This window comes from Prionailurus viverrinus, chromosome D3 (genome assembly GCF_022837055.1).
Source record: "Prionailurus viverrinus isolate Anna chromosome D3, UM_Priviv_1.0, whole genome shotgun sequence".
Lineage (NCBI taxonomy): Eukaryota > Metazoa > Chordata > Mammalia > Carnivora > Felidae > Prionailurus > Prionailurus viverrinus.
In genome coordinates, this window is record NC_062572.1 from 49,866,828 (window position 1) to 49,890,205 (window position 23,378).

Below are 23,378 nucleotides of genomic sequence, written 5' to 3' on the forward strand. Positions count from 1 at the left end.
ACAAATATTGAGTGTTTTCAGTGGCAGACACTATTAGATGCTAGGGATATAGTGGTAAGGAGCAGACTCCCAATTTGTCCCCATTACTGTGTAGTGAAAAGGTGGGTATTAAACCCAAATTGGGATTAACTCTGTGAAGCTCTGTGTCTGTTTTCCCTTCTAAACTAGAAGTCCTTCAGGAAGTTGGACTGGGATTTACATCTCTTTCATCTTTGTTTCCACAGGTTGCCTATCATTAAGACTTAATACATGCTTGTTGGGCTGTGTTGACCTATGCAGATTGTTGCAAATATCAGAAATCGAGAGTGGGGAGAGGAATCATCTAATATCTCACTTAGTGTAGAAGTCAGTTTCCTGATTTCTTTTGGCCCTTGTTGAACATCACAGTAATGGGAAGATATCACATGGTCAATGAATAGTGCAGGCAGAGCCCCTGAAAGTGGATTCCACCCCTGGTGAAATAAAAATGAGAGGACTTGAGGAAGAGAAGAATATATTGTTATGGCCCTGGAAAGCCTTCTAAGGGTGCAGTAATTTGAAGTCACATTCCCCAATCACTCATGCCTGATTGAACATTACCTTTGTGCTGGGTACCGGAGATGAACAAGATACGGTCCTTGTGTTGAAAAGGTCATAGTGCCGAATAGTTGAGCCCATTCTGACAAGTTATAGGAATAACAAAAGGTGTATTTCCCTTATAATCTGAATTTAATACACAGCATTGCTTGCTGATGGTTCTGGAGTGATTTATTTAAATGTTTGCTAGTAAATGTTGCACACAACACCGGATCTTTTAAAAGGGAAATGAGACCTATTTTGTGTGTTAAAATGAAGAAGGTGGTAATACCTCCCTGTCTCCCAATTTCAACTTCCGATCTGAGGACAGGACAGTCTATACTGCCAAATCCATCTGGCCATAAATAGATACAATGTTAATGACTCTTCTCTGAACCACTGCTGAGCTGTGTGGCTTCCATGCTTCCTATCTGGGAATAATAGGGATACATTATCCAAATGCTATGGTTATAATTCCACCGCTTGTTTTTATTTTTAAGTTTTATTTTTTTTTAAATTTTTTTTAACGTTTATTTATTTTTGAGACAGAGAGAGACAGAGCATGAACGGGGGAGGGGCAGAGAGAGAGGGAGACACAGAATCAGAAGCAGGCTCCAGGCTCTAAGCTGTCAGCACAGAGCCTGATATGGGTCTCGAACTCATGAGCTGTGAGATCATGACCTGAGCCGAAATGGGACGCTCAACCGAGTGAGCCACGCAGGCGCCCCAGGTGGAACATTTAAACAGGCAGTTCACTGGCACAAAAACAGACACATAGACCAATGGAATAGAATAGAAACCCCAGAACCAGACCCACAAACATATGGCCAACTAATCTTTGACAAAGCAGGAAAGAACATCCAATGGAAAAAAGACAGTCTCTTTAATAAATGGTGCTGGGAGAACTGGACAGCAACATGCAGAAGGTTGAAACTAGACCACTTTCTCACACCATTCACAAAAATAAACTCAAAATGGATAAAGGACCTGAATGTGAGACAGGAAACCATCAAAACCCTAGAGGAGAAAGCAGGAAAAGACCTCTCTGACCTCAGCCGTAGCAATTTCTTACTTGACACATCCCCAAAGGCAAGGGAATTAAAAGCAAAAATGAACTACTAGGACCTTATGAAGATAAAAATCTTCTGCACAGCAAAGGAAACAACCAACAAAACTAAAAGGCAACCAACCGAATGGGAAAATATATTTGCAAATGACATACCGGACAAAGGGCTAGTGTCCAAAATCTATAAAGAGCTCACCAAACTCCACACCCGAAAAACAAATAACCCAGTGAAGAAATGGGCAGAAAACATGAATAGACACTTCTCTAAAGAAGACATCCGGATGGCCAACAGGCACATGAAAAGATGCTCAACGTCACTCCTCATCAGGGAAATACAAATCAAAACCACACTCAGATATCACCTCACGCCAGTCAGAGTGGCCAAAATGAACAATCAGGAGACTATAGATGCTGGCGAGGATGTGGAGAAACGGGAACCCTCTTGCACTGTTGGTGGGAATGCAAATTGGTGCAGCCACTCTGGAAAACAGTGTGGAGGTTCCTCAAAAAATTAAAAATAGACCTACCCTATGACCCAGCAATATTACTGCTAGGAATTTCCCAAGGGATACAGGAGTACTGATGCATAGGGGCACTTGTACCCCAATGTTTATAGCAGCACTCTCAACAATAGCCAAATTATGGAAAGAGCCTAAATGTCCATCAACTGATGAATGGATAAAGAAATTGTGGTTTATATACACAATGGAGTACTATGTGGCAATGAGAAAGAATGAAATACGGCCCTTTGTAGCAACATGGATGGAACTGGGGAGTGTGATGCTAAGTGAAATAAGCCATACAGAGAAAGATGGATACCATATGTTTTCACTCTTATGTGGATCCTGAGAAACTTAACAGAAACCCATGGGGGAGGGGAAGGAAAAAAAAAAAAAAGAGGTTAGAGTGGGAGAGAGCCAAAGCATAAGAGACTCTTAAAAACTGAGAACAAACTGAGGGTTGATGGGGGGTGGGAGGGAGGGGGGGTGGGTGATGGGTATTGAGGAGGGCACCTTTTGGGATGAGCACTGGGTGTTGTATGGAAACCAATTTGACAATGAACTTCATATACTGAAAAAATAAATAAACAAAAAATAAACAGGCAGTTCACAGAACAGGAAAGTTGAATTATTTTCTCTCTTTATGAAAAACTTACTAAATGATGTTCTACCAGACTAATCCAGAGAATGCATGTTAAAATGATGGCGAGACACCATTTTACAGCCATCAGACTGGCAAAAATTTTAAATGTATAAAATGTTGCATATGTATAAAATGCATAACATTTATATAAAATGTATATATGTATATACATAAAATGTATGTATAAAATATATAAAATTTATATAAAATGTATAAAAGAGTTGCATAAGAACTCTTATCTACTGCTCTTAGGACTGTAGACTAGGCCAACTGCTTTGGGCAGCAAGTTAGATCTAGTAAAGTCAAAGAGGCATGTGCCCTTTTACCAGCAATGCCACTCCAGGGCATACAGCCTACAGAAACTCTAACATACGTGCATAAAAATAATCACACATTGTTTGTGATAGCAACATATACAGACATATATATGAAGTAACCTAATGTTTGTCCACTGACTGAATTGACTGAATACATTATGGTGTATTCATACAGTAGCATACCATATAGCAGGGGAAAAGAAGTCACTACAGCTACATGCATCAATATAGATATATCTCAAAAATGTCATATTGAGTGGGGCGCCTGGCTGAGTCAGTCTGTAGAGCATGGAACTCTTGATATCAGAGCATGGAGCATGGAGCCTACTTAAAAATTTAAAAAAATAATAATAAATTTTAAAAAACCATCATATTGAGTAAAAACAAAAGCCAGTTGTGAGAAAGTACACACGACGTGTTTATAGAAAGCTTCAAAACCTACAAAGCTAAATATAGTGTTTAAAAGATACAGTGTTTAAGGTAAGACTGAAGAAAAACAAGGGAATGCTTGTTGGAAAGTTCAGGACAGTGAGGACAGTACTTGGGTTGGAGCCAGGGAGAACGATGCACAGGAGCTGGTTGGTGCCAGCAGGTACTTTCTCATTAACTCCACATACATTTTCAGTGGTTATTGAGCGGTTATAAAGATGCCCAATCTGATTAAAAGCTACAAGGTTTTTCACTAGGTTTTTTACACAGGTTTTTTAATAGAGGGTTATAAAGGTGCATTTAAGATCATGATTGCAAGAGGTATGTATTAGAAACAAGATGAAAAAATGTATGTAATAATCTCATTGAAAGAATTTTTATAGTATTACTCTTTTAATAATACATTCGAATAGTACATAACTTTTTTTAAGTTTTTTTTTTTTTTTTGAGAGCGTGCATGCATGAAGGGAAAGGGGCAGAGAGAGAAGGGAAGAGAGAATCCCAAGCAGGCTTCACACTGTTGCAGAGCCCCACACAGGGCTTGAACCCACAAACCATGAGATCATGACCAGAGCTGAAATCAAGAGTCAGATGCGTAACCCAATGAGCCGCCCAGGCGACCCTAATTTTTTAAATTGTATCATCAAATATTCCATCTCATTTTTGTCCCCCAGTGACTTAAGTTCCTCTTCTGAGAGGCAACCATATTATCAGGATGTTTCCACTTATGTTTTCAATATCTCCTATTGATATATTATACCTATAGAAACAAACACATGTAAATATATCTTTTAGTGCAAATGGCACCATACTGTATACTGTTCTGTATCTTGCTTTTTTCACTCAACATATATTTGAGGATCTTCTCATGTGAGGATCATTCTTTCCAATGTATAGATGTCACACTAAATCATCAGTCTTCTATTGATGAACATGTTGATAGTGTTGCTATTGCAGATACTGCAGTGAATAACCTTTAGTCATTTCACAAATGTGGAAGTAGATAGGATAAACCACTAGAAGTAGAACTGCAGGCTCAAAGGTATGTTACACACTTTTATGTTTCTCCTAACGGTGAGCGAGAATCTCTCCCTTTCTACACCTTCCCATTGTAGTTGTGCTGGCTTTGTATGGTGTCAGCTCAGCTAACCTGAAACTGTTTTCCAGAATTCTCTTTCCTGTACAGTTCTGAGTTTGAGTTGGGCACAAGAGAAATTCGCATAAGATTTGAAAGGCAGAAGGGAAGCAGCTCAGGGTAAGAAGGCAGCTCACAAAAAATGCTGGTTTACTGGCCCAGTTGGTTAGTGTGGGAAGGCCTCCAGAACCATAGCTACACTAATTCCTCCACATTCTGCTGGATCTTTTCCTTCAGACTCTGGGAACTGGGCCAGGCATGTAAGCAGCTTCATGACAAAAGACACCAACTTTTATATCAGGTCACAAGCATCCCCAGGTGGTAAAAGATACATGTGGTTACAATTTGTCCTCATGGGTTACAGTTTATTCTTCACCCTCCCCACTTCGTATCCACCTTTCCTTCCTGACTACCACCAGACTCAGCGGATCAGTGTAACAGAGGGACAGCCTTAAGGAGACTTCTCCATCAACTCCCACAATTGGGAGGGATATAATTTATCTAGAAAATTGTCAATTCTGCATCATAGTGATTTCACTTCTTTAATTGAACCCAGACTGATACAATAGTGCTTCAAACATTTTTTGCCACTAAATAGGTGAAATTACAATCGTTTTTGCATTTTTACTTTTTAAAAAAATTCCCAATATTCAATTTGCATTTTTCTTATTATGAATGATATTGAACATCTTTATGTTTGTTTAAATGTCTTTATGTTTGTTTAAATGCCTGGCTGGCTCTATTAGTAGAGCATGCAATTCTTGATCTTGAAGTTGTGAGTTTGAGCCTCATGTTGGGTGTAGAGATTGCTTAAAATATAAAATCTAGAAGGGCATCTGGGTGGCTCAGTTGGTTGAGCAACTCTTAATTTCAGCTCCAGTCATGATCTCACAGTCATGAGATTGAGCCCCCCATTGGGCTCTGTGCTAAGTACAGAGCCTGCTTGGGATTCTCTCTCACCACTCTCTTTGCCCCTCCCCCCACCCATGTGTGCTCGTCTCTCTCTCCCTCTCTCTCTCTCTCAAAAATTTTTTTAAAAAATTTTTAGAGAGATACAGAAAAAGAGAAAGTGGTGGAGGGGCAGAGAGAGGAGAGAATCTTAAGCAGGCTCCATGTGGAGCCCAACACATGGCTCGATCTCACCACCCTGAGATCAGGACCTGGGCCAAAATCAAGGGTTGGACGCTTAACTGATTGCACTACCCAGGCACCCCACTCAAACATTTACAAAATGTATAAATAATAAAATCTTTAAAAAAAAATAAAAATAAATAAAGGCCTTTTGAATTTTCCTTCCATTGATTGCTCATACCTGTTACCTACTTTTTCCAATGGATTTTGTGTGTATGTGTTTTTTTCCTCATTGCTTTGTAACAGCTTTGTATATATTTGGGAAATTACCCTTTTGCATATGTGCTAGGGCAATGCCAGCTACTATAATAGATGAATCCACAGTAAACGTTTATTTCTCAATAACAAATCCCATTGCTGATAGCAATCCTCCAACCAAAAATCTAGGACTCCTCCTTCCCCATTTTCTGGCTCTGCCGTCTTCAACATGCCATTTACTTTCTTCTTATTTTTTTAACCTTTATTTAAGTAATTTCTACACCCAACATGGGATTTGAACTCAGCCCCAAGGTCAAGAGTCGCATGCTCTTCCCACTGAGCCAGCCAGGTACCCCAACATTCCATTGTCAAACATTCCCAAGATTTCTGTGTCCATCTGCATGAAGCTACCAAATGGGGAGTTTGGAGCATCGATTGTGATTAAAAAACAAAACAAAACAAAACACTCAGTAAACTAGAAATAAAAAGGAACTACCTTAACATGATGAAGAGCATTTTAGACAAACTCAAGGCTAATGTCATACACGGTGGTGAAAGCTTTCACCTTAAGGTCAGGACAAAGACAAGGATGCTCACTTTCACCATTTGCATTCAACACAGTATTGAGTATTGGCAGTCTTAGCCAAAGCAATTGGTAAAAACAAAACAAAACAAAACAAAACAAAACAAAACATCCAAATTGGAAAAAATAAAAGAAGTAAAATGATCTGCTTGCAGGTATTTATTTATTCTAACAGTTTTGGTTTTTTTTCTTATAAAATATTTAGAGTACCAAAGAAAGTTACAGAATAAAGAAATCAACACACAAATTTAGTTGAGTTTTATATACTAAAACAATCCAGAAAGAAAATAAGAAATTCGCAATAACATCAAAAAGAATACTTAGGTATAAATTTAACCAAGGCAGCGAAAGGCTTACACACTGAGAACTACAAAACATTGCTGAAAAAAAATCAAAGAAGTCACAAATGTAAAGTCATCTGCATTCATAGACTGGAAGACTTACTACTGCTAAGATACCAATACCACACAACGCTATCTACAGATTCAATGCAACCTGTATCAACATCCTAATGATGTTTTTGCAGAAATAGAAACATTCATCCTAATCTGAAAAGTAATGAAAAAGTGCTGGTGCACCTGAGTGGCTCAGTTAAGTGTCTGACTTGGGCTCAAGTCATGCTGTCACAGTTCGTGGGTTTGAGCCCCGCATTGGGCTCTGTGCTGACCTCTCAGAGCCTGGAGCCTGCTTTGGATTCTGCATCTCCCTCTCTCTCTGCCCCTCCCCTGCTCACACTGCCTCTCTCTCTCTCTCAAAAATAAATAAACATTAAAACAATTTTTTTAAAGAAAAAAAAGAAAAAGTGTTCATTGTGGGTTCTTATTTCTTCTATTTCTTCCTATGGAGGAAAGTAAAGTTACATAATCTGAATCAGTGTTTCTTATACTTTTATACTTGGACGTGTGTGTGTGTGTGTGTGTGTGTGTGTGTGTGTGTGTGCATGTGTCTGTACATACACACATAGGCTCTGATTCAATAGGTTTGGGGTGAAGCCCAAGAGTCTTTTCTGCCAAGCTCCCAGGCGATGTCTAGGATGCACTGGCATCACCCAGGAACTTGTTAGATCTCATCAGCTAAGTACTTAGGAAAAAACTGCATGTAATCTATGTGATCTCCCTCCTCACTGCTCCCCCTACCCTGTTACACACACCTCTCTGCTTCATCCCTTGCCATTCAAGCCATTGCTGCCCTGTCTCCTTCAGCTACAGCGATAGTGGCCTCCCTACTGTTGCTCATATACCCTAAGCAGGCTCTTGACCCAGGCCTTGCCACTAAGTGGATCTCCTGCCTGGATCACTCTAACTTTGTGGGCATGCTTCTGTACTTCCTTTCACTTGTTGCACAAATGTTACCTTATCAGAAAGGCTTTCTCTGACCACCATATATAAAACAGAACACCCATCCCCCAACACCCAACACATGAAATACGTATTTCTATGTTTTTTTAAATGTTTATTCATTTTTGAGGTACCTGGGTGGCTCAGTTGGTTAAGCATCCGACTTCGGCCCAGGTCATGATCTCACAGTTCGTGAGTTTGAGCCCACATTGGGCTCTGTGCTGACAGCTCAGAGCCTGGAGCCTGCTTCTGATTCTGTGTCTCCCTCTCTCTCCCGCTCATGCTCTCTCTCTCAAAAATGAATAAACATTAAAATTTTTTTTAATGTTTATTTTTGAGAGACAGAGAGACAGAGCATGAGCAGGGGAGGGGCAGAGAGAGAGGGGGACAGAGGATGCAAAGCAGGCTCTGCGCTGACAGCAGCTAGCCTGATGTGAGGCTTGAAATCACAAACTGTGAGATCATGAACTGAGCCAAAGTCAAACGCTCAACCAACTGAGCCACCCAGGTGCCCCATGTGTGTGTATGTGTTTACTAAAAGCTTCTCCCCATTAGAGAATTGTAAGTTCCATGTTTGTTTTATCCATTGGTTAATGGCCAGGACCTAGAACATCTGGGTATATTGTAGATACTTAATAAATGCTTAATAGTCAAGAGCCATCCATTTAGATTAAAACTTTTAAATCCTAAGTCAAATACTAGTTGTGTCAATGTTTCCTATTTAAAAGATATATGAAACTACTGGCTAAGATGGTATATTTTTTAATTATCTTATTCTAGCATAATGTTATATTTACTGATAATGGATAAAACAACAGGAAAGAGATTTTGAAAAGTTCTCCAAATGATGTGTTTATCTGTGAATTATAATTCTGTCTTTGAAATGCACATATCATGCGAGTATCATGCACTTTCCACTGGCCCAGCCAGCTACATTGAAATTCAGTGACAATTCAAGGGCACCTTATTCGAACATGTTACCTGTACTTGGATTTTGCTGATTGTGTCATGTTTCCTCTATGCCCATTTCAGTTGAGATATTTTGGTTAAAAGAAGCGAAGATTCACTCCAGAAGGATACAAGGAAATAAGGGCTTTTGAAGGGAAGTACCAAGCTCAGAACAATAGCATCACTTTGCCTACTAGGAATGGCAGCGTTAAAAACGTCCACATCAAGAACATTTGGATCTTAACTCTAATGTTAAAGCAGTAAGTGGACCAGTTCTTTTCCACACATCTGTTTTGTTCTTCTCCCTCTATTGTCTCTCAGCCTTATTTTAGTTCTTTAACTCATTGCTTATGTTAACTCATGGTTCCTTTTCCCTTATATAAGCATCTAGCTTTTACATGAGCATTATGGCCTTTCCAGCTTCTGTTTCAATTACAATCATGTAGTTTTAGCTTCCATAGTTAACTTCCCTTCTCCTTCCAAGGTTCCTAAATTCAATTCTGCAAAGAGTAAATGTGTTTGGACCAGCTCACCACCATGAGCCTGGGTAGCATACACAGGCTTCTGCTCACAAATGTGTTTGGACCAGCTCACCACCATGAGCCTGGGTAGCATACACAGGCTTCTGCTCACTGAAAGACTTTGTCCTCCTCCTTTTCATTGATTGAGCTAACTCTGGAAATTTCTTATGACTCACAACAGACAGTCTTCTCCAAGAAGCCTTTCCTAAGGCTTGATTAGAGACCCGACCTCTGTGTTTCCATAGCTTTTTTATTTCAACCTGTCTCATACTGTCTACTAATCATTTCCTACTTATATCTCCTTCTAGAGTGTGAGCATCTCTGGCTAAGAACTGTAACCTTAACATTTGGGGCCTCAATTTAATGTTTACTAATTAAAGGCTTTAAAAAGGCTTTAACTTTATTGAAGTAGTGGGCAAAATCTATTATTCAATTCCTGAAAAAGAAGAGGGACTGAAAGCCTTTTTTTTTTTAAATTAATTTATTCATTTTGAGAGAGTGAGAGAGCACAAGTTAGGGAGGGGAGAAGAAGAGACAGAATCCCACAAACTGTGAGATCATGACCTGAGCCAAAATCAAGAGTTGGATGCTTAACTGAGACACCCAGACACCCCAGGAGGGATTCTCTTTGATGGAAAAGTTAAGCAGATTATTGGTTAGAGGAGTCACCCTCCTTAAAAACTGGCTCTGGTGGGAAGGTGTGTTCTTTTGGGCAGAGGAGCCTCAGCAGTTTCCCAAAACTTATTCCACATAAGCTTCCTTTGTACCATGTTGATGGTGTCAGGTGATCCAAGTGGGAAAATTGGTGAAAGGCTGGCTTAACAGAATAAAGCAGTCTTCTTTACTGCAATGGTTATCAAAATATGTTCTGTCTACTCCTGGGTATCTGAAACCATTTCACAAGGTACATGGGGGTCTTAGTTGTTTTTATATCATACTAATACTAAAATAATTGCTTTTTTCACAGTGTGGACATTTCTGCTGATGGTGCAAAAGTAGTGATGGGTAAACCTGGACCTAGTCATTGTATTCTTCACTGCCAGACGCTCACATTTTGTTTTTATTTTTTTCAAGGCAATTTCCCTTATGAATGTCCTTGATGAAGCAGTAAAAATTGCATGTCTTTTGACTATTCTGTGTAATAAAGTAAGAATTACACATAAAGTACTTCTGCTATTTACCAAAGTAAGATGATTGACTTGAGAAAAAACACTTCTGTGATTGTCTGAATTGCCAGCTGAACTAACCACTTTTTTTTCCCCCATGGACCATCATGTCTTTCAAGGAGGAAACTATGTTTTACAGTGTTTTCTCTGAAACATACCGACAAACGATTTTTTTTTTCAGATTGGGTATTTAGCAACCATTTTCTCAAAAATGAGAATAGTAAACCTGTCATTTCAACAAAAACAACTGAAAGCATTTATTGCCAATGACAAAGTTCAACTTGCAAGCAATAATTAGAATTTTGGAAGACCTGTATATACTATTGTGAGATTGACAGTTTCCCAATACATAAAGCTGATGAGATTGGTGGTGTTATTGAGAAATATGACTTTTCGATACGGTATAATGCAATATGTCAACATTTGGAAGATCTGAGTAACTCAGTGAATCAATATTCTCCAAAGGCATGCTCAATACAATGAAATCACGCACAGGTAAAAGATCCGTTCAAAGACATCCAATGCAACCAATGCAATCCAATATTATAAAGTATGAAAAGTTAACTGATACGATTTCAACTTCCACTTTGCAACTAAACTTTAAAAAACTGCTACTTGTTAAGTTTGATGCAGCAGCAAAGAATATCCCCGACAATCTGAAAAGGCTATTAAAATACTCTCCCCTTTTCTAACTCTGCATGAGGCCAGACTTTCTTCATAGACTTGAACCAAAATAACCAGTTGCAGCAAACTGAATGCAAAGTAAATATAAAATCCAGCTGTTTTCTATTAAGCCACACATTAAAGATATTTGCAAAAATATAAAACATATACTTTCACTGTTTTTTAAAAATAGTTGTTTTCTGTTTAAAATGTTTATGGTAATATGGGTGCTACTTTCTTATTTCTCAGCTACAAATCCACCTTTCTTTGCCCTCTTTTGTGATAACAGAGCTGGACTCTGAAAGCATTTTTTTCCTTTGCCAGATGATACCATGCTACACTTCGTCAATAGAGGGCACTGAAGTGATATTGCCGAGCCATAATGGCAGGTAAACGTTTGACTTCTGGATTCTGGTACTCTGTTATTATTATTTTTCAGTGCAGATGAATTCCAGCTTTACCCTCAGGCCATGATTTTCCCACCGTCAGTGGCTTCATAGATCAGCAATGGCCCAATTCCCTGCAGCAAGTTTCTGTTTCACTGTTGGACTGTGGGCTCCATACTCTCTTTGAGGAAGCCTGAATCTCAGCCATAGAGAAGTCCCTCTCCTAATCCTGGTTCTTTTAATGTTCACTCTCCCTCTAGCTGAAGGGACTAAATGCATTTTTTTTGCACCTTCTACTTCTGTATGCCTTAGAGTCCTCTTCTACCCACTTTGGCAGTTCTTCTACTAGTTAATAATTCTTTCTATTACATTTTCCCTCTTCAAATAACTGGTGTGATATCTGTCCCTTGACTGGACCCTTGGCTAATATAACATATAATGAGGCTTTTATTGCTATTTTTTAAATGGACTCATAAACCAATAATTTAATTTTCTCAGTTTTAATTTCTAATGTGGTAAACATTGATAGATATAATCCATATAAACAAAAGATTTTTGGGGTCCCCAATAAGTTTTAATAGTGTAAAAGTTGCCAAAATGTAAAAGTTTGAAAACAGCTGCTTTATTGCAAGTCTTCTCAGAGCTTTTGATATACTAATGTACTTTGCAAATCTGAATTTAAACCCAGATTAACATATACAAAAGCTGTAGGAGACAGTAAGGCCGACAATTTTTAGGTCTTAAAAACTTGGAAAAAAAAAAACAACCTTAAAATCTTTTTTTCTCATGCAGAAGTTCCTTTAAAAATAAAACAAGAGGAGATCACACCTTATCACCAAACAATGTAACCAAAATGAAATGCATGGACTGGGATTACTTGACAGTGCAGGGAAGATATAAAACAAAACTTGTTGGAACGTGAAAGACAGAGAAGAGCTAGGGCACTTGGGTGGCTCAGTCAGTTGAGCATCAGACTTGGGCTCAGGTCACAATCTTGGGGTTCATGAATTCGAGCCCCATATTGGGCTCGCTGCTGTCAGCACAGAGCCTGCTTAGGATCTTCTGTCCCCCCCCCCCCGCCCTTCCCCCTCCCTCTGCCCTTCCCCTGCTTGCAATCTTTCAAAAATAAATAAGCATTAAAAAAAGAAGAAGAAGACAGAGAAGAGTCTCTGGAAGAAATACCTGGAAACAGAGAGGTGACGGTAGGTGGGAAGTTTTTCCTGGGACTTTGGCCTACCTTCCTACCATTAAACCTCATGGTACTGTGCCCCAAACTGCAGTTTAAACAAGAAAATAACACAGGTTCTTCTTCTTCTTCTTCTTCTTCTTCTTTTTTTTTTTTTTTTTTTTGCGTTTATTTTTAAGTAATCTCGACACCCAACATGGGGCTCAAACCCACAATCCCAAGATCAAGAGTCGCATGCTCCACTGACTGAGCCAGCCAGGTGCTCCCACAGGCCCTTCTGAATGGAACCTAGAATCTACTGGGAGTTAGGAAAGTAAGGGATATATCAAGAGGATCTACCAAGAGGAAGAGAAACACACTGGAGGGTATTTGCTAGGGAGGGTTGAAGAAGACTTCCTTGGGGAAAGCTCGTCCCCCACCTCTTTGCCTGGCCAGAGGAGCACAGCATCATAAGACAGGTTTGGGAAAGGAAGGTCGCTAGAAGGAACGCCAACCAGGAGTCACACCGTGATAGGACTTCTATTCTACATTTGGGTTTTATTCTTGAGGCACTGAGGGAGGAGAGGGTGATGACAGTTGAGGTGGGCCATGGAAAGTTTTTAAGTATGGAAGGACCTCAAATTTTTGCTTTAGAGAGGCAAACATTAAGACAACTAAACCACCTGAAGAAATAGTATATCAAGAAGACGAGGAAGCGTATCATTGTAATTATTCAGTATTTTTCTGGAGATTATGTCTAATCAATGCAATAGTACCACAAAAATATATAATCTACAAATTCATTCAGTCAGGCAACAAATATTTATGAAACACCTACTTTGGGTCAGCCAGTGTTCCAGGCTATAGGGATAGAGCAGTGAACAACAGTAAAAGATCCCTGTTTTCCTAGAGTAGCATTCCAAAAGAGACAGAGTAAAGTCTTAATGACCTCTCAGCATTTCATCTAGTGAAAACTTTTATCTTGGCTTCCTGACTTAACCATTTTGGGTTCTTTTCCCTACTTCTCCAGTCTTTCCTCTTCTATCCTTCCCCTTATTGGCTTCTTTTTCTAGGCTCCCACTAAATGTTGAGGTCTGAAGTGGATTCTTCTCTCTTCATTGTACCTTCTCTCCCTCGGTGATAACATCCAGTCCTATTACTTCAATAATCTCTACTTTGTCAGGAAGTACAGGCAGAAAGGTAATATAACACCTAGCCTGTGTTTCACTTTCATGTTCCATTTGATCCTTTTTGAAGTTGAACTCTCGAGTTTTTCCATCAGAGCTGGTCCATCTCCAATCTTCCCCATCACTGTGAATGAAATCACTATCCAGTTTCTCAAGCTAGAAATGTGAAAGTCCTTAACATTTCTCAGTATTGGCTACTTTATTCAATTTACCACAAAAAATCCATAGATTTTTACCTTCAAATCTGTCCACTGCTAACACCCCGTTTCAAGCCACCCTCATCTCTCTTGTGGCCTGCTGCAAAAGCCATCTAACTTGTTTGTTTCTTCTTGTGCCTTCCCCAAGTCCACTCTCCATATAATAACTAGAATGATCTTTGAAGAATGTAAGTTACTCAGAAGTTGATGGGGGGGGGGGCACCTGGGTGGCCCAGTTGGTTGAGCATACGACTTTGGCTCAGGTCATCCTCTCATGGATCATGGGTTTGAGCTCCACATCAGGCTCTGTGCTGAGAGCTCACAGCCTGGAGCCTGCTTCAGATTCTGTGTCTCCCTCTCTCTCTCTCTGTCCCTCCCCAACTGGCACTCTGTCTCTCCCTCTCTCTCAAAAATAAATAGACATTAAAAAAATAAAAATAAAAAAAAGAAATTGATGGAGATTCATCAAAAGGATACAGGAGATACCATAAAGGAGATCCTACTGTCCAAATCTGGGATAATTTGAGAATCAAGATAATCATGATGGTAACTGGCCATAGCCCACTGACTGAAAAAGACTGCATAAATATCCACACCAATACGTACATGAGAAATGGGAAAACTACTTCTGCCAGTAGAATGTCAAATGATAATGTAGAAGAAATGAGTTTTAAAACATCACCATTTTGCAGCCATCATAGTAAGAATTGATTCAGTCAAGAGCCAATAAGTGATGCTAAAATTAACAGGTCAAAGTTTGTGAAGAACTTATTAATTACAAGATGAAAAATAGTAACTTTACAGTGACAAACCTTAAATATACCAACATAAACAAGCGGCCAAATTTAAGGTAAATAATAATAACACCAACTTACATCATCATGTATCTCTTAATGTGATATAGAGAATACAGCATCACTCATGCACTATTTCTGTCAAAATGCTAACCTGAATATGATTGCGAGGAAACAATAGACAAGTCCAAGTTGAGGACATTCTATAAAATAAATGGCCTATTCTCTTCAAAAATGGCAATATTGTGAAAAACAAAGAAAGGCAGAGGAACTGCTCTAGATTAAAGGAGACTAAAGAGATACAAAACTGTGTGCAATGAATGATCTGGATTGGACCCTGGACTAGAAAAAAAATGTGATCAAGGACATTATTGAGACACTTGGCAAAACTGAAAAAGAGCTGTTGATTTAAGATCTATTGACTAAATGATTATATTAATGTTAAATTTCCTAATGTTCATTGTATTTTGGTAATGCAAATGCATGTCCTTGGTTTTAAGAAATAGACAATGAAGTATTTGGAAGAAGGGGGCAAGTCTGCAACTTAATTTTAGGTAGTTCAGGGAAAAACGTGTGTATAGAGTTGATTCTCATGATCCATGGTAGTTATGTTCTATTAAGTTACAGAACCCTACATTAGCCAATACTCAATCATCACTTCAAGGGGAAGCACAGTGTTAGGTTCCTGTAAGCCTTTAGTCATAACATTTTCTTCTACCCATCAGAACACAACCTTGTTTTATGTGTTTCCTTTTTTAAAATAAAAAAAATTTTATTTGAGAGAGAGAGACACATAAGTGGGGAGACAGCCTGAGGGGGGGTGCAGAGAGAGAGAGAGAATCCCAAGCAGTCTTCACACTCAGCATGGAGCCCAACACAGGGCTCAATCCCATGACCTGGGAATCATGACCTCAGCCAAAATTGAGTCAGACCGTCAACCAAATGAGCCACCCAGGTGCCCCTTTGTGTATTTCTGTTTAAAGAACCTTATTTGATATATGTTGTTGATTCAGTAACACTGAACTCACAACCAATAGCACTGTAACTCATGCCTGAAAGATGCTTATCTAACATATATATTTTCTCTGTAAAGCACGTCACAGCCTTGCTGCTCTTAGAAACGCAAGGCAACACTTCAGCACTATGCCTGGGGGTTATTTTAAGCAGAGACATCACCAACAAAAAGCACAAAAATATGAAAAGTATGACACTAAATAGTCAGCAAAAAGGACAACTGGTTACAGCATGAGAGCTGAAACAAGAAGGCACAGCATCATCCTGTTTGACCTCACCTGGGAACATGTGCATTTGGCAACTCAAATTTTTGGCTGCTCTGCACATGCCTGCAAAAGACCTCTAGAGTACCATAAGTATTGATTTGGAGAGCACTATTTATTTAAGTTTTAGGAAGTAGGTGAATTCGCAAATGTGGAATCTGTGAGTAATGAGGATTGAATACATGTGTATGTATGTATGTATATATACATACATACACACACATACATACAGAAAGAGAGAGTGGATGCTTTCATTTGCACATCACATGACCCCACTCTCCAATCTCATTTAGGCAACTCTTCCTCTGGTTTGTTCTGCACCAGTCTCTCTGGCATTCTTTTAAGCCCTGGAACACTTCCCTAACTCCCTAGCTAAATTAGATCCTGTCCATTATCTTCTTTCAAAGTACCTTCTTCTTTTCCTTTGTAGCATTCATCATAATTTGTAATTATATATGCAAACATTTATGTGTTCTTGTTTAATAAATATTACGCATAAAATGACAATTACAAAGACATTTAGAAGTATGAAATTATGCACATGACCTGATTTAAATGTTTAGTTTAGGCATGGAAAATTACTTAAGTACAGTTGATTCTAAATGATATAGAAAACCATATGTATACTTCACATAGTGGTAAGACTGTAATGGGCAAGGATTAGAAAGTAATATGCAAAATAAGAATTCAGGTGGAATGATGGAATTATAAATAGTTAAAAATAGTAATAGTTTTCTTTTTAGGCTCCTTTCAGTAAGAAAGAACAATAATCCTAAATCAAAGATAATGAAAATAATTGCAATGTTAACGCTTAAAGGAACATATTGAATAAAAATCTGATTGCAGAGTAGAGAACAGAACAAAGGAGGGGCAATGCAGGAGTTACTGAGAGCACCCAGTTAGCATAATTTAAGTGAGTGTACTTGGGCTTGAACTAAGAGTAACAGTGGTAATGAGAGAAGTTGATGGATTCCAGAGATATTACAGATATGATGCCAGGATTGACAGGATTTAATGACTCACTGAAATGAGTGAAAAAGAGGGAAGAGTCAAGGTCAATCACTAATTTTACATCCTAGGCATATGCAAAACCTTTGATTGTTTCACTGAGATAGGGAATCACAGGAGAAGCAGGTTTGAAGGTGGGATAATAAATTTAGTTTGAACTTGTGAAACATCCAGACAGAAGTAGGCAGCTGTCTATATAAGACTGGAGGCCAGCAGAGAAATCTGGGCCAAAGATAGATAGATAGGTCTGAAAATCATAAATATATAGATAGATGGAAATTAAGCCATCAAATTAAATGTTTTCACCCAAGGAAAGTACAGACTAAGAACAGAGAGCTGAAATATGGACTTCCTATTACTGTGTGGAGAATACACACACAAGACAAAACTCCTTTCCCTACTTCTCCGGTCTTTCCTCTTCTATCCTTCCCCTTATTGGCTTCTTTTTCTATGGTCTCTTTCCCCTGGAATGTATACTTCACAGGGACAGGGATTTCTATCTTTTATTTTTTTCATTGATATACTCTTTACTGTCAAGCACAGAGTAAGCATACAATGAACACTGGTTATGTGAATGAATGACTGAAGGGAGCCGGGAGGAGGATCTTCTAAGAAGGTATAATTCAAGAGAATGAGTGCTAAAATAGACAATACGAGTAAAAAGTTCTGTGATGGCAGAATCTTCTAGAAAATAAAAGATCATTTGTGAGATTATGGCTTCTTAGGCCGTCATTACGTTTTCTATACTGAATTATGAAATGAAAGGAAGGGAATACTCACACTTTTAAAAATGCTCATCTTCCCAGGTTAAGGCAGTGTTTGTAATAAGCTTCTGCCTGGCATAGCTTAAGCAGGCTAATATAGTTGCCCAGTTTCAGTGGTTTCCTGAGTGCTATGGCGGGTGGAGACCAGGGAGGACTTAGCTGTACTTAAAAGATTTCAGTTGTCGCTTAGAACATATATTTTAAGAAAAAGCTTGTATTAACGTCTGATTATGCAAATAAATTAGAAAATAAACAAATAGAAAGAGAAAATGATCACTTAGAGTGTCTCCAAATAGATGTCCTCTGTTAACAGTTTGGTTGTATAATCTAGATTTTCCTCTGAGCATATATCTACCCGCTTATTAGTTTAAAATTTTTTTAAGTTTATGTATTTATTTTGAGAGAGACAGAGACAGAGAGAGAGAGAGAGAGAGAGAGAGAGAGAAAGACAGTGTGCAAATGAGTGGGGGAAGGGCAGAGAGAGAGGGAGAGCCCAACATGGGGCTCCATCCCATACACTGTCAGATCGTGACCTGAACTGAAATCAAGAGTTGGACGCTTAACCGTCTGAACCACCCAGGTGCCCACTCCCCAAATTTTTTTTAACTTACAAAAAATAGAATCCTACTTTATATACTATTGTATAACCTCCTTTTTTCATTTAACAATATACCATGATCCTTTTTCCATAAATGTACAAGTGTAAACTGAATGACTGATTCGTATTCCATAGTGTGATACATCTCTTACGATAGAATCTTTCAATCATATCCATTTTCTGTAGGAGCATTAAAAGTGTCTGAAACTTCATTAAACCTTTAGTGAAGGCATTAAAAATGGAAGTCACTAACGAAGACAAACTTAAGCGTTTAAGGTGCATTCCTTTAAGACGAAAGAAATGACAGAATGGTGTTATAGGAATGTGTTCTACTGCAGAAAAGTATTTAAATGTTTTTTTTAATGTAAAAGCACAGATACTGGACCTGATTCAAGGTTGAGAACTTGAGGCCATTTGTTTCTGACTCAGTTTGAAGCTGAGGCCATCACCATCTTAGCCAAATAGTTAGGTTTTCTCAGGCAGATTTTTCAGCTGATTTCATTTCACAGATAAAGCCTTCCTGTTTAAAATCTACAGAGTAGTAAGCTTTTTTTTTTTTTTAAGATTTAATTTTAAGTAATCTCTGTACCCAACATGGGGCTCAAACTCACAACCCCAAGATTAAGAGTTGCATTTTCCTTTTTTTTTTTTTTTAGCTTTTTAGAAGTTTATTTATTTTTTGAGAGAGAGAGAGAGAGACAGAGCAGGAAAGGAGTAGAGAAAGAGGGAGAGAGAGAGGATCCCGAGCAGGCTCCACACTGTCAGCACAGAGCCAATGTGGGGCTTGAACTCACAAACCGTAAGGTCATAACCTGGGCCAAAATCAAAAGTCAGATGCCTAACCATCTAACCGACTGAACTGCCCAGGTGCCCCAAGAGTTGCATTTTTGGAAGAGACTGTAGGCATATGGAAAATCAGAAGGATAATAAGAGTAATTTTCATTGTCCACCCGATAATCATACCCTTAGCCTTTGGTTTTGCCCAAATTTAAGTGTGTGTGTATATGTGTGTAAAATAGTGAAATCATGGAAATTTAAATTCTGTATTTGTTCAGTTTTGTTTCATTACCTGAATTGATGATCAGAGTATCTGGACAATTGACTTAGTCCCTCATTTACAAGGTGGTCTGAATGTTTGTGTCTCCCCAAAATTCATATGTTGAAAGCCCAATTCCCAAATGTGATGGTATTAACTAGGTGGGGCCTTTGGGAGTTGCTTAAATCATGAAGGTGGGACCCTCATGAATGGGATTTGTACCTTATGTAAGAGGCTCCAGAGAGAGTCTTTGTTCCTTCCTGGATGTGAGGATGTAGGGAGAAGTCTGTGATCTGGAAGAGAGCCCTCATCCGACCATCCTGGCACCCTGATCTGAGACTTCCAGCTTCCAAAACAATGAGCAATAAGTTTCTGCCGTTTGTAAGCCACCCATCACCTAATCCCCCTATGTGAAGGAGATTAAGAGGTACAAATATCCAGGGTTGCCTCGTTAGTTCAGTCTGTTAAGTGTTGAACTCTTTCAGCTCAGGTCGTGATCTCACAGTTTGTGAGTTTGAGCCCTTTGTCGGGCTCTGCACTGACAGCATGGAGCCTGCTTGGGATTCTTTCTTTCTCTCTCTCTCTGCCATGCTCTCTCTCTCTCTCTCAAAATAAATAAATAAAAAGGTACAAACATCCAGTTACAAAATAAATAAATCGTAAGTCATAGGGATGTAATATACAGCATAGGGAACAGTCAATAATGTTACAATAACTTTGTATAGTAACAATAACTAGACCTATCTAGGTGATCATTTCATAATGTATAAAGATACTAAATCGCTATGTCATATATCTGAAACTAATATAATATTATGTATCAATTTTAATTCAATTTAAAAAAAAAAGCCACCAGTCTGTGATATTTTGTTACAGCAGCCCGAATGGACTAAGACAGAAGGTAAATGAATAAGTATTTTCAACAGCCTTAATTTTACAAATATTTTAACAGATAGACAAAATAAAATCAAGGTATAATCCTCCCCTGCATTTTTTTCTTTTCTTACATAAATAGATAAAATGCATTTTGCTTCCTATGTATGCTGCATTAATAGAAGTTTCTATAGAAAGGAAATGTAGTAAACATAATAATTACTAAACTCCAGATTCAGGACGGTAGTTACCTGTGCTGGGTAAGAAGTATATTCTTTGCAACTAGAATATTAGAGTTCCCATCAATGACACAAATAATGAAGCAAATATAAACAAGTATAACAAAATGTTCAAGGTCACTTAAAGAGAAAGTGTACTTCCTCAGCCAAGCTTCTTTGTAACTTGATTGAGGTTATTTACATATCTAAACAAAGTATGTGAGTTGGGGGTGGGGTCTAATGAAAGTTTGGAAAGGGAGAGTCATTGGAGCAAACTCTGAGTCTTCTGCGAGTATTTACTGAATTATACTGTAAGGAGAAAAAACAAGGCTAAACAATTTGCCCAGCTAGTAAAAAAGCAGATCTAAGATTCGAATCCATGAGACCATTTTGCTTCACTGAAAATGTTGCATAGATCTATTTAATATTTACTAAACACCTTTTATGTGCAAGGCATTTTGCAAGGGCAGAGTGCATATATATGATGAATCAGACATTTGTGGAGATATAGAAAGAGATGTACTTTGCTTTCATACAGACTGTTTTGAATCCCAGATTCTTAGAAAATTAGTCTTTTAACTGCAGTTTTTAAGTTAGGACATTGAAGTGGTTGTTTCAAAAAAGAAAAAAAAAAAAGAAAGAAACAAGAAAATGTATCTATTAGTGACCAGCACACAAGAGGCCCTCGATAAATTTAGTTTTCCTCTCCCCAATTCCACTATAAATTTTCTGGAAGCTATGTGATCAAGTAAGTCTTCATGGAATGGGGAAGTTTGTAAATGATTTGAATCATAAGATGGGTTCTTGATTTGGACTGGTTGAGATGGCAGAAACAGCAAATGTAGTGAAGTGTGAGGGCTGTGAGTAGATCCTGTCCACTGGAGTACACAGGGAGAGAGAAAACCAGAAGCTGTAAAGGTCAGGTTGCCTGCCTACTTGCAAAATCTCCTTCCGTATAGTGTTGGGTCCTACAAACGTAGTATTATGACAAAAGCCTGAAATCAAGGCATCTTCTCTGACTAGATCTCTAAAAAGCAAGTTTCTCTGTATATTGGGCTTTATTGATTCATTTAACAAACACTCTACACTTTTTCAAATAATATCTAAGATTGCAGTTAAGATCTAATTGCTCGAATCTGAGGATGTGGTAATCATAAGACATTGTCCCAGTTTTCAAGGAGAAAATGTTTACGTGTGTATAACAATTTAAATACGTTTAGAGGTGACAGACATCAATAGCCGCACAAAGGAAGAAAAAGATTTTCCCTTGGGGCAGTTCAGCTCTAAAGTCATATGAAAATAGACATATTTTACAGACTATAAAATTAGACGCCATTCTTACATATTTAAAAGAAAGAAAAGGACAATTTTTCACAATGTCAACTGTAACTCTCGTTTGGCGACGCTGTAGGGCAAAGCCCGCAGAAAAACAGAGGAAGCGTGATTCTTACTGAGTTAAACCGCTCTCCGAAACCAGTCCGCCACATTTTTCCTTAAAAAAGTACAAGCGTGTAGAAATTACACTCCTGGCTTTTAAAGGAACATACAACTGGGAATACCAAGAAGAGGAACGCGAATGTCGCAGTTCTCCAAGTGCGGCCCGCCCCTCCCACACGGTAGATTTTTGGCAACTTGACCCACCTTCCTCCTGATTCTGGGGGAAGATTCTAACGCCCTCTGGAGGCGTCCCTAGTGACGTCACGAGCGCGATTCCAGTATGTGGCCAATCACAGAGGCGGATTCCGGGGGAAGCCCGGGGCGGCGGCGGCGGCCTGTGCGCGTGCGCGAGGTCTCCGCGTGGCTATATAAACATGGCTGGCGTGGCCGCGCGGTGGGGCCATGCCGAGTGTGTGTAGGGGCCTTTGGGGCGCTCCGGGTTTGTAGTTTTTAAATTTCTGGCGGGGGAACTGGGGCGCAGAGTTTTTCTGGGTGGTGGGAGCCGAAGTGACGCCCTTCCGGGAACCGCGCAGCCGGGCTCCGCTGTAGCGGGACCCGAGGCTGAGGCGCCGGGCTGAGCCGGCGCACGTGTGAGCTCCCCGGAGGAAGCGGCGAGCGGCCGGGCAGATGTTGCTGCAGCCGGGGCCGCACTAACCGGAGGGAGGTCTGGGACGCGCGGGTCTGTGTCCAGCCGGCGTCCGTCACTGACTTCTGTGTCGCGGCCCCTGCGCCTCTCCCTAGCGATGCTGTGGAGCCGGAACTGCTCTGGAGTCGGCTGCAGCTTGTCAAGCCTCCCTTCGCCTCTGCTCCCGGAACGGCAGCGTCGCAGCTGCCGCTGATCCACCTGGGGGATGCCCGCGGGTCTCACGGAACCGGCCGGCGCCGCTCCTCCCGCCGGTGTGAGCGCCTCCGGGACCGTGACCATGGCCCCCGCTGGGACTCTCCCTGTGCGGGTGGAGAGCACTCCGGTGGCCTTGGGCGCCGTGACTAAGGCTCCTGTCAGTGTCTGTGTGGAGTCCACGGTGTCCCAGCCCCTGCGGTCCCCCGTGGGGACCCTGGTGACCAAAGTGGCTTCTGTCAGCGCTCTTCCTAAACTCAGCAGCGGTCCTCCGCTGCCTGCTCCTCAGATAGTCGCTGTGAAAGCCCCCAACACCACAACAATCCAGTTGCCTGCTAATTTGCAGCTTCCTCCAGGTATGTCGATCACCTTTTCCAGCTTTTCCAGCCAGTGGTGACACGGGAAACG

At 39.8% G+C, this 23,378-nt stretch overlaps 1 protein-coding gene across 8 annotated transcripts in view; it reads left to right on the forward strand.

Moving 5' to 3' along the window:
* The first annotated feature begins 22,517 nt into the window (after nt 1-22,517).
* The window catches only part of TAF4B (TATA-box binding protein associated factor 4b), a 179,162-nt gene continuing 178,301 nt past the window's right edge, over nt 22,518-23,378 (forward strand). For 6 of the 8 annotated variants that reach the window (XR_007145943.1, XM_047828514.1, XM_047828516.1 and 3 more), the window contains exon 1: nt 22,521-23,326. Coding sequence is in view for 6 of the 8 variants with exons in the window: in XM_047828514.1 (XP_047684470.1) it covers nt 22,984-23,326 (343 nt within the window). In the remaining 2 variants the exon portion in view is untranslated. Of the gene's footprint in view, nt 23,327-23,378 lie in introns of all 8 variants that reach the window. The other 2 variants (XM_047828512.1, XM_047828518.1) reach the window with 2 other exon arrangements.